The 15,260-nt window shown below is 33.8% G+C and overlaps 1 protein-coding gene across 4 annotated transcripts in view; it reads left to right on the top strand.

Moving 5' to 3' along the window:
• Positions 1-15,260, top strand: part of ZFC3H1 (zinc finger C3H1-type containing) — a 50,036-nt gene that overhangs the window by 12,351 nt on the left and 22,425 nt on the right. For 2 of the 4 annotated variants that reach the window (XM_060412444.1, XM_027967132.3), the window contains exons 3-12: positions 3,064-3,128; positions 5,593-5,788; positions 5,990-6,213; positions 7,523-7,646; positions 9,447-9,544; positions 10,878-11,087; positions 11,279-11,443; positions 12,557-12,694; positions 13,301-13,422; positions 13,820-13,969. In XM_060412444.1, the coding sequence (XP_060268427.1) occupies positions 3,064-3,128; positions 5,593-5,788; positions 5,990-6,213; positions 7,523-7,646; positions 9,447-9,544; positions 10,878-11,087; positions 11,279-11,443; positions 12,557-12,694; positions 13,301-13,422; positions 13,820-13,969 (1,492 nt within the window). Of the gene's footprint in view, positions 1-3,063; positions 3,129-5,589; positions 5,789-5,989; positions 6,214-7,522; positions 7,647-9,446; positions 9,545-10,877; positions 11,088-11,278; positions 11,444-12,556; positions 12,695-13,300; positions 13,423-13,819; positions 13,970-15,260 lie in introns of all 4 variants that reach the window. The other 2 variants (XM_027967133.3, XM_004006191.6) reach the window with 1 other exon arrangement.

Here is a 15,260-nt window from a genome sequence, read left to right as displayed (position 1 = left end):
CACCCTGGCTGCAATTTTGAGAATATTCTATAGGGAGTAGACACATCTGTTACATTCAATGATAATTTTCTGATTAATCTTGAAATTTCAGGGTTTCAAAGATACCATACACATCAGTAATTTCTTACAACTTCCTTCTGATTTTCCTGTTTTTTTTTTTTTAATAATACTTTTCCTTTATAACTTCTTATCTCTTGATATCTTTGGTGTTCTCTTCTCCTTGGTTGTTCTCATTTGCTACAGGTTTTTTTGTTTATTTTTGGCTGTGCAACCTTTACTCTGGTTGTGGCGAGTCGGGGCTAAGTTTCCAGTTGGAGTGTGTGGGCCTCTCATTGTGGTGGCTTCTCTTGTTGCGGAGCATGGGCTGTCGGACATGCGGGCTTCAGCAGTTGTGGCTCACAGGCTCTAGAGCACAGCTCAGTAGTTGTGATGCTTGAGGAATCTCCTGGGACCAGGGGTCAAACTCGTGTCCTCTGCATTGGCAGGTGGATTTGTAACCACCGAACCACGAGGAAAGTCCAGTTATTACGGTTTCAGCTACCCCCAAATCCTGACTATCTCTTGCTCAGTTTAAAATTTCAGGTAATAATTTAAAAAATACTACATGGCTGCATAAGACCCATTTTCATTTTGGAAGTATTGAGTAAGAATTGATCTAATAATATTGTAAAGACCAATGGCAGTGGGAGGACAAAAGGACCAACCACATATTTGGTCAGTTAAACCGCAACCTGCTTTATTACTCTTTGTGTGAAGCTGAATTTACGGTCTGAAGTTGATGGTCTGTGCTTGTTTTTCAGGTCGCGTTGTGCTCATTAGGTATCCGCCAGCTTAGTAGATAGTTGCTTTTACTTCCCTGACAGGGAGGTGCTGCCACCTTTTTTTTTTTTAATATAAATTTATTTATTTTAATTGGAGGTTAATTACAGTATTGTATTGGTTTTGCCATACATCAGTATGAATCCGCCACAGGTATACACGTGTTCCCCATCCTGAACCCCCCTCCCTCGTCCCTCCCCATACCATCCCTCTGGGTCATCCCAGTGCGCCAGCCCCAAGCATCCAGTGAGAGCGTCATCAACTAATAGACTTCGCCTAACTTAATGATTTCCTCTCCTGTATGAGGAAAGTTCAGTTCTTTTTACATTTATTATGGAGAGTCTGTCTTTTTTTTTCCTTGTTAAGTTTTATGTAATAGTTATTACTCTTCTGATATTCTTTAAAGTACGGTCAGTTTTGCTGTAAGGTGACATGCATTCCTGAAAATCACTACACTGTGGAATTACACAATAAAAACCACAGGGTTTATGGGCAGATCATGTTAGGGGGAAAAACACTCAAAAACCTTGTCAGTGGCACATTAAAAAAAAGATTGGAATCTAATAAAAATGGTAGTGCAAGTTTACACATTAAATGGGTAAAAATGCCTGAAGTACTATAATGTCACTTTACCTTGAAAAAGACCTAAAATGTGCTTTTGGAAGCAGCCTACAAGCTACAAGTGGAAGCAGCTCTGCTTACAAGCTACTGGGAGTAGAGCGAGGGAGGTTGTTTGAAACTGGACAGTGAACTGTAGCACCAGCTGGGGCTGCGTGTGACTTATCACATATGTGCGTGTGTACAGTGGGCTGAAGAGCTGAAGACGGCTCAGGGCCCGTGGGGTTTCTATGTTCCTGCATGGCTCCTACTAGGATCAGCTGGGTGTGGCTCTCCGCATTCTTACAGTGCTTCTTGGACACACACTGCACGTAAGCAAGTGTGAAGTTTGTATTGTCCTCAGATTATTTTCTGATATGGCAATCATGTTGCAACAAATTCGTATTTCCAAAACAAGCAATATGGCAGAACTGACCTAACTCAAAGTTTGGTGGCTGCCTTCCATTTACTTTTTTAGGGTAGTTGATTAATTCTACATATTGAATAAGTTGCCTATTCTTTTACCAGTAGATCTTAAGCAGTCAAGTTAAGATATTTGAAATACTGGCAGTGGTATTACGGAAAAAAACCTAGGCTTGGAGTTTAGTCTTCGTTTGAATCGTAGCTTTGCAAACCCAGTTGTGTCATCTTGAGAGATTTTTTTAGTTTTTAACTTAATCTGTTTTAGCTTATGAAAGAGTCTCTCTACTGTTAGGAAGGTACTATAACTTTACTGTGTGATTTGTAGAGCTGTCATAGAGGAGGTAATATCGTTGTTTAGTTGCTAAGTCATCTCTGACTCTGCAACCCCAGACTGTAGCCCCCCAGGCTCCTCTGTCTATGGGTTTTCCCAAGTGAGAATAGTGGAGTGGGTTGCCGTTTCCTTCTCAGGGGATCTTCCCAAGCCCTGGGAAGCCGAACCTGCATCTCCTGCATTTGCAGGTGGATTCTTTAGCACTGAGCCACCAGGGGAGTCCAGATTAGATAATATAAGTAAGATTTTGTAATAACTTTATCAGAAATACAGGTCCAAGGCTAGAATTCTGGAAAATGTGTGGATGGACTTAATTTTGTTGTCATCTAATCTACTTCTGCAAATACTTTTCTGGATAAGTAGAGAACATTTCTTCTTCTGCCCCCCCCCCCCCCCCCCCCCGTTTTTTTTAGTACACTTTGGCCGCCAGAGAAGTCCTGAGGACATTTCTTTAATAAATCAATACTATCTCTAAATGATTGAATTCATTTCAGCTTCAAAGGTCTGAATTAATCATCACATATTCTTTTTTATGTATTATCTATTTAGTAAGGAAGCTTTGTTTTTTGCCTGTCTACTCTAAATTCTGTTCTTATTTGAAATAATTGCTTTAATTCAGAAGTCATTTTTTTCATAGTGCAGTTTTAATTTATATTTTAATGTTTTGAATTATTTTTGCCTTTGTAACTTTCAGAAATGAAGCTGATATGGAAAGTTTTTTCAGATTTTCATTCTGGCAACATTCTTTCCTTTTGGTTGAGAAATTGAGAAAATGAAACCCTTTATTGAGACCTTTAAAAATAATTACTAGTATAAATGTCACATAGCATTTTATTTTAAATTGATTGAAGCAGTCTTTTAAAGCATTCAAAGTATGCTGTTTTATTTTAAAGGATTAGAAGATAAGGAACAAAATTTAACCAGAAGAATTAGTGCCTCAGATATTCTATCTGAAAAGGTAAGATAATGCTTTGTGGGATTGGATATCTCTGTAAGACTGATTCTTGTTTTGCTTTACTCTGTTCTCTTGAATGGAAAGTTCTGTCTTGTTTTCACTTTTTTTTTTTTTTTTTTTTCAATCATTGCTGTACCTCCATTTGGATATAAGCCTTAAAGATAAAATCTGGAGAGAGATCTTGGAATATCAATATCTCCACTGGATTTAATTAGCATATTTAATTGAAATGCTATATGTATCTATAGATGAACTTTCTGCTTGTTTTTTGAAACTTCTAATTTTCTTCCAGACATTTTCTTTTCTTTATTTTGAAGGATTATGCTGTGTGAGAAAGCTTTGAAATTACACCTTGACCTGGTGTCCAGTTCTAGTTCCTCTTAATAGCTGGGTGATCTTGTGTTAGCTGCTTAGGCTTTGCTTGCTTCTGTTTTCTTTCTACAAAATGAGTTTAATGTCATCTGTTCTCTGGATTGTTGTGAGGTTCAGCAGGGTAAAGTGCAAGAGCATCAAGCACTGTGTTTGACATTTAATAAGTATTCACTGGGCCAAGCCTTTTGTTTGCTGAATTAGGTATCTGAAATACCTTCGGTTTCTTCTTTTAAGATTTCAGTTTCTTTCTATGAGTAAATTGAAATGAAATGATGAAAACAGCTTAGAAGTTTTAGGAAAGAGATGGTCTTGAATTTGAGGATGATAAAATAACAGATATACCCACAGGCATGCATGCATATATGTATATGTGGTTTTGAATATCCTAACAATATAAGGTAGGTTGACATTATCTCTTACAGAAGAACTAAAGTTCAGATGTGTAGATTAACTGACTTGCTTAAAGTTTTATAAGAATTAGATATCAGAGCAAGGAGTTTGAATGAGCCTCAGTACTCTTCTTACTGATGAAGTAGCTGCTGTGAGTGACAGCATCAGTGGTCTCTTTCATTCCAAAAGGACAAGTAACAAAAGATAATCAAAGACTTTTAGGTCTCTGTGGAACAGTAATGATAGTTTTATTTTAGTTAAACTCTGGATCAGCACTGGCCAATAGAATTTTCTAGAATAATGGAAATGTTCTATATGTACCCTCCAGTATGGTAGCTATGAACCACATGTGCCTATTAAGTATTTGGAATGTGACTACTGTGGCTGCGAAACTAAAGTTTTCATTGAAATTTAGTTAAATAGCCACACATGACTTACTGGTTCCATTTTTTTTTGATAGCATGACTCTAGATCTTCAGTACCAAGCAGTAGAATTTGATGTTTAAATGACTTAGAGTAAAAAAGACTCGATAATTTTTCAGCTCATTTTTTACATATATTTCCCAAGAAAGCAAAGAGTAACTATATCCTGGTTTGGGTAAACTGAACTACCGAAATATGTGATGGTAGTACAGTTAGGAGTTTATGATAGTCTGTAGAAGGTTAAACCACTGGATAAGACTCTACTGTTTTATGTTTAAGAATTAAATAATTTAATTTGATTTTAAAAGTATAATTACAGTTCACTTACTAGATAAGTGAGCCTTAACTTTTTTGAGTCTTTGCCTCTTTTTAGTTTCCCCTCCTTTTCTATTTATACACATAAGGGAGAAACATGCACAGCCTTGTGTTGAACTTCAAGGAGTGGGGATGCCAAAGGACCCCCTTATTGCCCTTCCTCCAAAGTCTCATGGACTTCAGTCTAACACTCTTGCTTAGGTTGCCTGACATTTTCTGTTACATTTTAGCTAAAATGTACAGAATAGATAATTTTTAAAACTAACCTAAAAGAAATACAGTGAAAAAATAAAGGTTATTTCAATTAGAAAAAAGTTCTCAAATATTTATTCCTAACCTGTTTCCCTGTTTTAGCTTCCCTGAAGAAGTCTTGGGTGTTAAAAATATTGTCAGTACCAGATAAATATCTGTACCTTTAGAACATGGAATGCTCAAATATAAGCAAATCTTTATGTATTTTTTCTTTCAAAACTGATTTGAAGAGTTATAAAATATATTTTTAAAAGTTTGCAAATTTGAATCTTGACATTTCACTGTACCTGTTCTGCGTAGTACTTGTAAGGCTAGTAAACACCCATGATTATGGAACCACTTTGTTCTTTGGTCGTTACTTCCCCTGGGTTAATTTCTTCTTGCATTCACTGCCGTCAGATTTCTATTCTTGTTTGGGAAGCAGTTAAATTCCAATCTCAAACTTTTTTTCATCAGCTATACCCTCCCCCTCTAACCCTTCTCATATATACATATACCTTCTACAGATTGATTTTCAGTTTGTATTATAGGAACTGAATTAGAGTATAGGGCTATGGTAACTATTCAGTTTCCTTATTTTATTTGTATTTACCATTTAAGTATTTGTCTTAAAATTAACTTTAAATTGTGATCTTATATCAGCTTTGACTTGGTAATATGTCTAAAGTCAAATAGTAGAATTTTAAAATGGCAACTATTTCTTTTGTTAAAGAAGCTTGGTGAAGATGAAGAGGAGTTATCTGAACTGCAGCTTCGTCTCTTGGCTCTTCAGTCAGCCAGTAAAAAATGGCAACAGAAAGAACAGCAGGTGATGAAAGAAAGTAAAGAAAAGTTGACTAAGACGAAAACTGTACAGCAAAAAGTTAAAACCAGTACGAAAACACATTCAGCCAAAAAAGTTAGCACTACAGGTGATCATTTCTATTAAACTCTTTTAATTGATTTCCTATATCAGTATAGTTTCTAGGTTTGAATTCAGAAAGTTTTGAGTTGGGGAATAAAAGACAGTCCTGTATAAATAGAACTTAATAATTAAAATAGTTATTAAAGCTTTGTTTTCTCTATCTTCTTGAAAATTCTAACTGATGCTGATGTTTCTATATTTTTTAAAGCTAAACAAGCATTGAGGAAGCAGCAAACAAAGGCGTGGAAGAAACTACAACAGCAAAAAGAACAGGAAAGACAGAAAGAAGAGGATCAGCGTAAGCAAGCTGAAGAAGAAGAGAGAAGGAAAAGAGAAGAAGAAATCAGAAAAATTCGAGATCTCTCAAATCAGGAAGAACAGTACAATCGATTTATGAAATTGGTTGGTGGAAAGAGGAGATCAAGGAGTAAAGTAAGGAGTTCAAAAATACAAAATCAAAGTATTACCTAAATTTGAATATCCTTGTATTAGCTCATAAATTCAGTCAACTAGGAAAAAGTATTAAGTTCTTTTGTTAGATAAAGCTTGTTATGTATAAATAATTCCTTTGGGAAGAAGGGAAGATAGGTTATAATTGAGAATGAATTGTTTTTATAGTTATAGATGCTAGAAATAGACTAAAATTATGTTTAGAAAAACTTCTCTTTGGCTTTTGTGTCCTTTTCTATTTAGAAGAAAGAAGCATTCCTGAGTTGCAGTGAGGACTTATTCTTAAAATTATTATTCCCTTTTAGTTTCCCATTGTTTAGTAATGTAGAATTAGAAATGTATCATAATTAGTCGATATGGACTATTTATAAGAAAGTTAAATCATCAAGCATTTGTGAACCTTATTATGTATAAGTCATTGATAATGACTGGATGAGTCATTGCCTTTTATGGCTGGTGTCAGGAAGTAAACTGGAGATTTAATATTGATCTGGTGCTATTAGTAGTGACAAATTTCAGAATTCTGAGCTTTGAGACTATACTTGCACAAGGGTATTATTGATACTAAAGAATAGAGGGATATTAAAGAGTAAGAGCTCTTTAATTGTAGGGAGTCAAGGGTTAGATTTGTTTAAGTAAGGAATTTATAACTATTCATACTGTGAGCTTCTGAAAAGTGCTTTGATGAAATCTTATTATAGAAAAGTACTGTACATTATTTGTATCCATTTGGATAGGTTTTGCTAATTTTAAAATTCTTATAAACTGTCTCTGAGTGGAGATTGTAAGAAGTGAAAAAAAAGAAAACATCATACAAGCATATGACCAAGAGTTTCTAGTTTTCAGTTATCATTAATTTATTCGTAACTGAAATGTTAATGGATTATTCAGGCAATATTCTAAATAAAGCTTGATTACATAAAACTTGAATTCATTTATCTGATTTCTTAATTTGCAGAGAGAGACCATTAGTATTTCTGATCTTGGTGTCATCTTACTTTCTAGAGGAATAGCTGATTATTTAGTGGCTCAGCTCACTGGGGGATTTCATCTGTACATGTAGTACTTTCTAGCTTCATTTTCTGTCTGACAGTTATAAAATGTCAGCCACAATGTACCTATCATGTATACTGAATTTCCCAAATCAGATGTGATAGTTCTAACTGGATCATCATGATTTTTGATACTGTTCTATGTAAAAGATAACTATTAATTGTTTTATAATTTTGAGCCTAAGAATAGACTAAGATAGAAAATGTTGTGAAACTAAAAATAAATCTTGTATAATTAGTCTTCAGATCCTGACCTGAGACGATCCTTAGATAAGCAAGCTACTGATAGTGGAGGAGGCATTTATCAATATGATAACTATGAAGAAGTTGCTATGGATACAGATAGTGAAACCAATTCTCCAGGTATGAGCTAAAACTTAAAATATTTGTACATTCACAGTTATTAAGTAGAAAATGGTCAAGAAGCTACCCAAAACATTGAAAGAAATGTATAATGAATTTGCTGGTAGGTTGTACAACCAAAGTGTTTAAATACTTCAAAAGCAAACCTCAAACTGTAGTATTAACCTTTATTTTCTAGTATTTCTTCCTGTATAGTATTTTAATAAAAAAAGGCAGTATTCTGCTGTTAACTGTTTGATCTAAGAAGTGAATATTGTGGGAAAGGCGAGAACACTGCTTTAAAAAACAAATGAACAAATCTTTCTTTATTTTTAAATATCGTTATGTCTAAGGCATTCTTCATTTTAGTCAAAAAAAGAAATCTTTCTTTTGTTCAGGCTTCTTTTCTCCTTTTGCTGATGATACTTTGTAGGAATAGAGAGATGGAAAGTGATACTAGTGGTGCTTTATGATCAGCTGATTATAACTGTTAGGGCTATACCTTAGTCAGAGTGCACAGTTTAGGATGTGGCCATCCTTGAGAGTTAGAGACTTGATTTAGTTGGTTTTCAGGAGTAATGGACTGTGAGGGACCTATCCTCTTACTAATTAAAACACATAAGAATGCAGCAGACAACAGAATGCTGTTAGCGTTCTAGAAACTAGAATACTTACTTGCAAGGTCATATGATTAGTGTTTTTCTTCCAGTGGTTGTATTGTGAGACCTAATGAAACTAGAATTCTACTTTAGTGTGTCTAGAGAGAAGGCAGAATCTATATGATTTGATAATGTTTAGCAAAAGCTCATTTTCAGGTTATGTTTAGGTTCACATTTAATAGTCTTGTATTTTCATGTCATAATTCTCTTTGGTCAGCCTTTAATTATTTCTAAGTTCTTGAAAATGATTCATTGTAGTTCTCAAATATTGACATTATTATTACTCTGCAATAATTTTATGATTTACCCTTTAGAAGAATTTTGTAAAAAAATAATATAAAAAATATAATCAAATGGCATCATTTGGGTCACAGATCAGCTCCATGTAAGTCATGTGGTTAATACTTATATTGACTTGAAAGACAGCTGGGGCAACGAAGAAATAATTAAGTTCTCCTAAAGGTTACATAGTTTAGAGGTAGCAAGAGTAATCTTCAAATCTGTCAGATTTCAGTGAGTCTAAAGAAACCACTGAAGGTAAAATAAGCAGTTATTTTTATCTGCTACCAGGGAAAAAATGCTAACAATTTAACTGAGATGCATCAGTAACTATTTCAGAATTACTAAATCTGGAAAAAAATGTATACTTTAATGTTAAATGCAATAGGTAATTATTTTCATTCCTAGTTCTTTTTGCTTTCTCTTCAATTTAGATTGTCCATTTCCTCACTTTTCTTCACATTAAGGGAGGAATGGAGTCACATCACTGTTTTCCTTTGGTTATGATACTTTGAGAGATTCAGGGAAATTTTTTGTTTTATTATTTCTTAAAAAGTATGTTTTTTTTTTTTTTCTCCAAAAGTGATAAAAGCCTTTCCTGCTTTATTCCCTTTTACCACAAGTAGGTGAAAAGTAGAACAAGATAGAAAAGTTTTCGAGGGACTAAATATCAGCTTAAGTGGATGGCTAACTTTATAGTGATATGAGACTAATTATAAATAGGCAGAGGTAGTCTCATGGAGGTTAAGTATTTTATTGGAGATTAATACAGTCTCACTTGTATTTTACTTAGATGTAGTTGTATGTCTTCAAAAATAGTATAAATTTAGTATATTCCTGTTGAATATATGTTATTAAACTCCTATAAAAATTTTTTTAACAGCTCCTTCACCAGTGCAACCACCATTCTTCTCTGAATGTTCATTGGGGTATTTTTCTCCAGCACCATCTATTTCTTTGCCTCCACCACCTCAGGTTTCTGTAAGTGAGGATTGGTATGATTTCTAAGAAAGTTTTGTTGGCTTGTGTCTTTTCTAACTTGTTTTGAAAAGCTGGCATGTAGTTAATAGTTAAGTTTGAGAGCATAAAGTCTGCTTGCCAGAATTAATAGCTATGAAATCTATGGTATATTAGTTAATGGCAGGCTATTGATCTGGTAGATTTTTTCATAGCTAATTTTTAGTCTCATGTTGGACTTTCTTTCAATATTTAGCATGTTTCCTTCTTTATTTTTGCTCCTCAGAAAATGTATTCTTAAGCAGAATAAGAATTATCTATTTGGATTTTTTTAGAGGGTAATTGGGATTTAAGTGTGAGTTTGAGTGAACTCCAGGAGTTGGTGATGGACAGGGAGGCCTGGCGTGCTGCAGTTCATGGGGTCGCAAAGAGTCAGACACGACTGAGTGATTGAACTGAAGGTGCTTCTAGAAGCTTTTTTGTTTTTCATCTTTTGATTATATAGTTGTTTTTAATTTGAAAATTCAGTAAAGGAAAAGCATTGACTAGTTAAAAGTTAATTTCTTTTCAACCTACTTTTGAAAGAACTGCCAGTCCCCTGTTAAAAAAAGAAAAAAGAAAGTGGGGGAATCACAAAGTGATTTGTAAGTTTTCTCTAGATTGAGAGAACCTGGAGCTCACACTGGTTCTCTCTTAATGGTTAGTAGGAACTTTGCTGTTTTACAGGTGCTAGGCAGAAACCTGGTGTCTTCCTGGGAGGTTTAAGATGAGGGGAATATTAGAGTAGAGAGTGAGAGAAACATTTTTCTTCCTTCCTTGAATCGTTTTAAGTGCCAAGAGAAATATTAGAAGGTCTTTGGAGCAAAAATGTGTGCAAATGCAGGGATTTGGGTAAAATCAACTATCTTTACAGATGCTCTCTAAAAAGCCATTTCACAAGGATTTTATGAGGGTAGTGGTGGTGATTTCTCACATTTAATTCTTGATATACTCTAGACTGTTCCCATCCAGAATCCCTTTGGTTCCTAATTTTTAATTTTTACTTAAATATCTGTTTTCAGGTAGTCATCTAGAGAGATAGATCCTATAAAATTTGATTTCTCTATCATGAAGTTCATAAATTAAATTATAGTTGATTTTAACTTTTTGTAAAAATTATAGTTTTTCTTGGCTGAATATTGAATTTGGGTTAGTTTTGAGATTTCCAGTATATTTAGTTCACTTATTCTTACAGTAAAGTAATAACCTGATGTTTACCTTTTTCTAATTTGATATTGCTATAGCAATAAATGCTTGGAATGAGTAAAATTTGCATGGTAATTATTATTTCTTCTTTTTTTTAAAAAAAATTGGCTAGTCTGTACCACCTCTGAGCCAGCCTTATGTGGAAGGCTTGTGTGTTTCTCTTGACCCTCTACCTCCTCTACCACCTTTACCACCTCTTCCACCTGAAGATCCAGAACAACCTCCAAAGCCGCCTTTTGCAGATGAGGAAGAAGAGGAGGAAATGCTGCTTCGAGAAGAGCTACTTAAATCTCTAGCGAATAAAAGAGCTTTCAAGCCAGAGGTAATTTAGGTACCTGAACCTCTAGGTGGTGCTGTTGAGCTTAGTTTTAGGTAGGACTACTCTGCTAGTTTGGGATTTATTGGGCTTTTCAGTAAAGTAGGGATAAGTTGGTTAACTAATTTGCTCAATACCTTTAAAGATGACAGGAATTTTATTTAAAATGGCTTCATATCTGTCTCTTCCTTCTTTAGGAAACATCCAGTAATAGTGACCCACCATCACCTCCAGTTCTAAACAATTCACAGCCTATGCCAAGAAGCAATCTGTCCATAGTCAGTATTAATACAGTGTCTCAGCCTAGGATACAAAACCCAAAGTTTCACAGAGGACCTCGTCTTCCACGAACTGTGATCTCGGTAAAAACAAAATAATTAGTCCCTACTCTTACTTAAATATCTTGTGGAAAGTTTATGCAGTTTTGCTGTCCTGTTCCCTGCCTCTAGTTTATTATATACAAACATACTTATTTTTATTTATTAATAGTGAAACGGGAGCAGCTTTTTCACTTGAAAACTGGTGGAATTTATGGTAATATTTTTGGGAAAGCATTATTTTCATCTGAGGGGTATTCTTTGCCCTGCCATTTCCTCAACTTTTGTTTTATATGAATTGGTCCTTTTAGATTTTTCATCTATTCTAGAGTCGGTTTTAGCAAATTTTATATATATATATATATATATAGTTTTATCTATCTTTGCTCATATTTTTTCAGTTAATGACTGTACTATAATGGAAGAATTTATAATGTTTTTCACTGTTTGTTAAGGAGCTTGAAATGACAGTTTCTTTCTACTTTGTTTTCTAATGACTGAAATAAATGTGGAGAAGGAAATGACAACCCACTCCAGTAGTCTTGCCTAGAGAATCCTGTGGACAGAGGAGTCTGGTGGGCTACTGTCCATGGGGTCGCACAGAGTCGGAGACGACTGAAGCGACTTAGTATGCATGTGTGCATAAAATAAATGAAGCAAAGCCAAGTTGAAATCTTGCCTCTGTTATGTAGACATATCCTCTGTATGTCCTCTATATACACATGAAAGCCATAAAGTTTTATTAGTAATAATGTGGAATTACTATTTTTTCTCTGACTTTAAAAAGTTAGTCTAGATTGTGTTATGTTTCTTTATAGAAAGTTGATTAAAATAAAACTTAATGAAAAAAATGATAGTAGTATCTAGAATATTTCATTTTAGTATATAGAATATAGATTATTTTAAGTTTTTGGTATATCAGTAAAATATAGAATCTTTTATGTTTTTGTGTATCTGTAGAGTGGGACAAAGTTGGTCAATTAACGCAATATAAACAGAAGGAACCATAGACTGTCTGCTTGAAACCTATTATTTTTATGAATTTAAATTCATAGAGATAAAGTGACTTGTTCAGTGTTGTGAAGCTAATTGTGGTAGAACTAAGAAAGGATAATGATACATTCGTTGTCAAGAATAACAAATATATTGGCTTTGCAGCTTCCAAAGCATAAATCAGTGGTCGTAACACTAAATGATTCCGATGATAGTGAATCTGATGGAGAGGCATCCAAGTCAACTAATAGTGTTTTTGGTGGATTGGAGTCTATGATTAAAGAAGCAAGACGAACTGCTGAGGTAATTAAGTGCAGTAATGAAAGATGGAAAGATTTATTGAGAATTACTAAAATTTGCTTATTTTTCCTAAAAACTAGACTTTGGAGGTTTAGATTTTTTAATATATTGAATTTATGAAAATATTTTTTGTACTTGTATTATTGAGTTTATATAATGAAGTGTGTATAAATTTAGGTAGATTTAACTATTTAAAAACCCCTTTTGTCTCCAGACTAATCCTTCTTTCAAAATAGTAAAATAGTGTGCATAATTGTCCTCTGTACTAAGGAAATTTATTGGTTTGCAGTTGTGTTATATTACCAGAAAATAGTTTTACTGAAGTGTGTGATCTAAGTACAGCTTTTGTCCCTATTTGTAATAGCAGCGTTTGTTTAGATATGAAATAGTTCACTTATTTTTAGACCATAGGTCTTGACTGCTTAGTGGATTGTACGGTAAACTGGTGGTTAAAGGCCAGCATTGTTTTTTTTTTTTTTTGAAAGGAATAGAAAATAATGATGAAGATATTTATTTCTAAATATATAATGTGTACTGGATAATCTAAAATATAGATCTAAGTTGAGGTTGTGAAAGTTTTTGATATGGTTGACTTCAAATGTTTTCTAGCAAGCTTCGAAACCGAAAGTACCTCCAAAATCTGAAAAAGAGAATGATCCCATGCGAACACCTGAAGCTCTGCCTGAAGAAAAGAAGATCGAGTATCGATTATTAAAGGAAGAGATTGCCAAGTAAGCAGTATTTTATGTAGTTTGCTTTAAAGGTGTGTGCTATTTGCAACACTTAGTCTGGATAGAGTTTATTGGCATTGGGAAATGAAAATGATGTTTTTATCCAAGATGAAGAGTTAATGTTTTTATAAGTTGCACAGAAGGGGGAGCCAGATGATTATCTATAAACCTGAATGCAGTGAATAATGCACTGAGATAGACAGCCTAGAAATAGATGACTGCTGTTATAAGGAGAACTGACTACACCGCCAGCTTTGCGTGCGTATTGGTCATCGCTGTTATTAGTCAGTGTTAGTCGCTTAATATTTTTACATTATTTTATGAAAAGGAATACACCTTTAAAGAATAATTTAAGTTTTTCAGGGAATAATTTATCAACCTTTATTGATTATTTTAGTCGTGAGAAACAGCGTTTGATTAAATCAGATCAACTGAAGACAAGCTCATCATCCCCAGCAAACTCTGATGTAGAAATTGACGGGATTGGCAGGATAGCATTGGTTACTAAGCAGGTTACAGATGCAGAAGCAAAGCTTAAAAAACATAGGTAAGTCTCATTATCTGGTTATACTGCATGTATCAAAATGTTCTACATCAGAAGGATGTATTTTTGTGCTGTGTGTCAATAATAAGTACACTGTATGATTACTCAGCCTTTCATACTTGGTAGACCTAGAGAGGCTATCATTTTGTGGAATTGTCCATTTACAGTACATAAAGTAATAGTATTAATATTTAAACAAAAATACCAAGACTTCAAAAGAGTTTTCTTTAGATTTATGTATGGCCTATTCATTGCTAAAATGAAACTCTTTGTTTTGGAATTTTCTTTAAAACCTCTGGCATGTTTTTAGAAATACCTTTACTAGAAGTATATTTTTATTGTTAAAGGTAGACTTAATTGTTTGGAATAAGTCATTGCTTAGTATGTTCAGTAAGACACATAGTCAAATATTGTGTTATTATAAAAACCATGGTATGCAATAACCTTAAGACGTATCCAGAGTGTTACATGCAGTAATACTAAGACGTATTAAGGCTCATAGATGAAATACTGTGGTGACCATAAATCTTTAAGGAAATGGTATGTGTATGTATATTTTAAAGGAAATTAAAATAAATTCATTTAGATTCTGTTTCTTTAATAACTTTCATAACGAATGAAAAGATTTTAAAAAATTCTTGCTATTCCCCATCCTCTTTATTACGTATCACATATCCTCTGTCTTTATGATTCATTCTAGATGTCAGTTGTTGTGACTGTTTGAAATATGGTATCTTTCTGGGAAAGATGCTTTTTTTTTTTAGCATAATATTCAGTAGTTGAAAAGATGGAAATCTTTATCCATAAATTGGTCTTTCTGTCCTGATTTATACTTCTTAAGTTCGCACTTGTAAGTTAATTAAATGTGCTTATTTATGTTTATTAGATGTTTATTTGTGTGTTTATTAGGAACATTATAAATGAAACCAATGTGAGGATTTTCTGTCTTAAGTCCTGGTTTTTCATGAGTTATTTAGGGCTATGTTGAAATTTACTGTTGATAGCTTTTCAGCTATATTCACATTACTCAGACTTGTAAATTCTCTGGTGGTCCAGTGGTTAGAACTCTGTGCTTTTCATTCCTGAGGGCCCAGGTTCAATATCTGCTTTGGATGTGGAACTAAAATCCCACAAACCAAATGGTGGAACCAGGAAAAGATTAACCCTTAGTTGCTTTCATAAAATTTAGCAGTGTGTATCTGAATACTTTCGTGATTGATGAATATGAAAATATTTATCCTTTTAAATATTTACCTCTCTGTATCATGAACATAATTTTAAAAATGAGGTATTA

This window comes from Ovis aries, chromosome 3 (assembly GCF_016772045.2).
Source record: "Ovis aries strain OAR_USU_Benz2616 breed Rambouillet chromosome 3, ARS-UI_Ramb_v3.0, whole genome shotgun sequence".
NCBI lineage: Eukaryota > Metazoa > Chordata > Mammalia > Artiodactyla > Bovidae > Ovis > Ovis aries.
The sequence above is the reverse complement of the archived record's forward strand: the minus strand, read 5'-3'. Positions and strand labels throughout refer to the sequence as shown.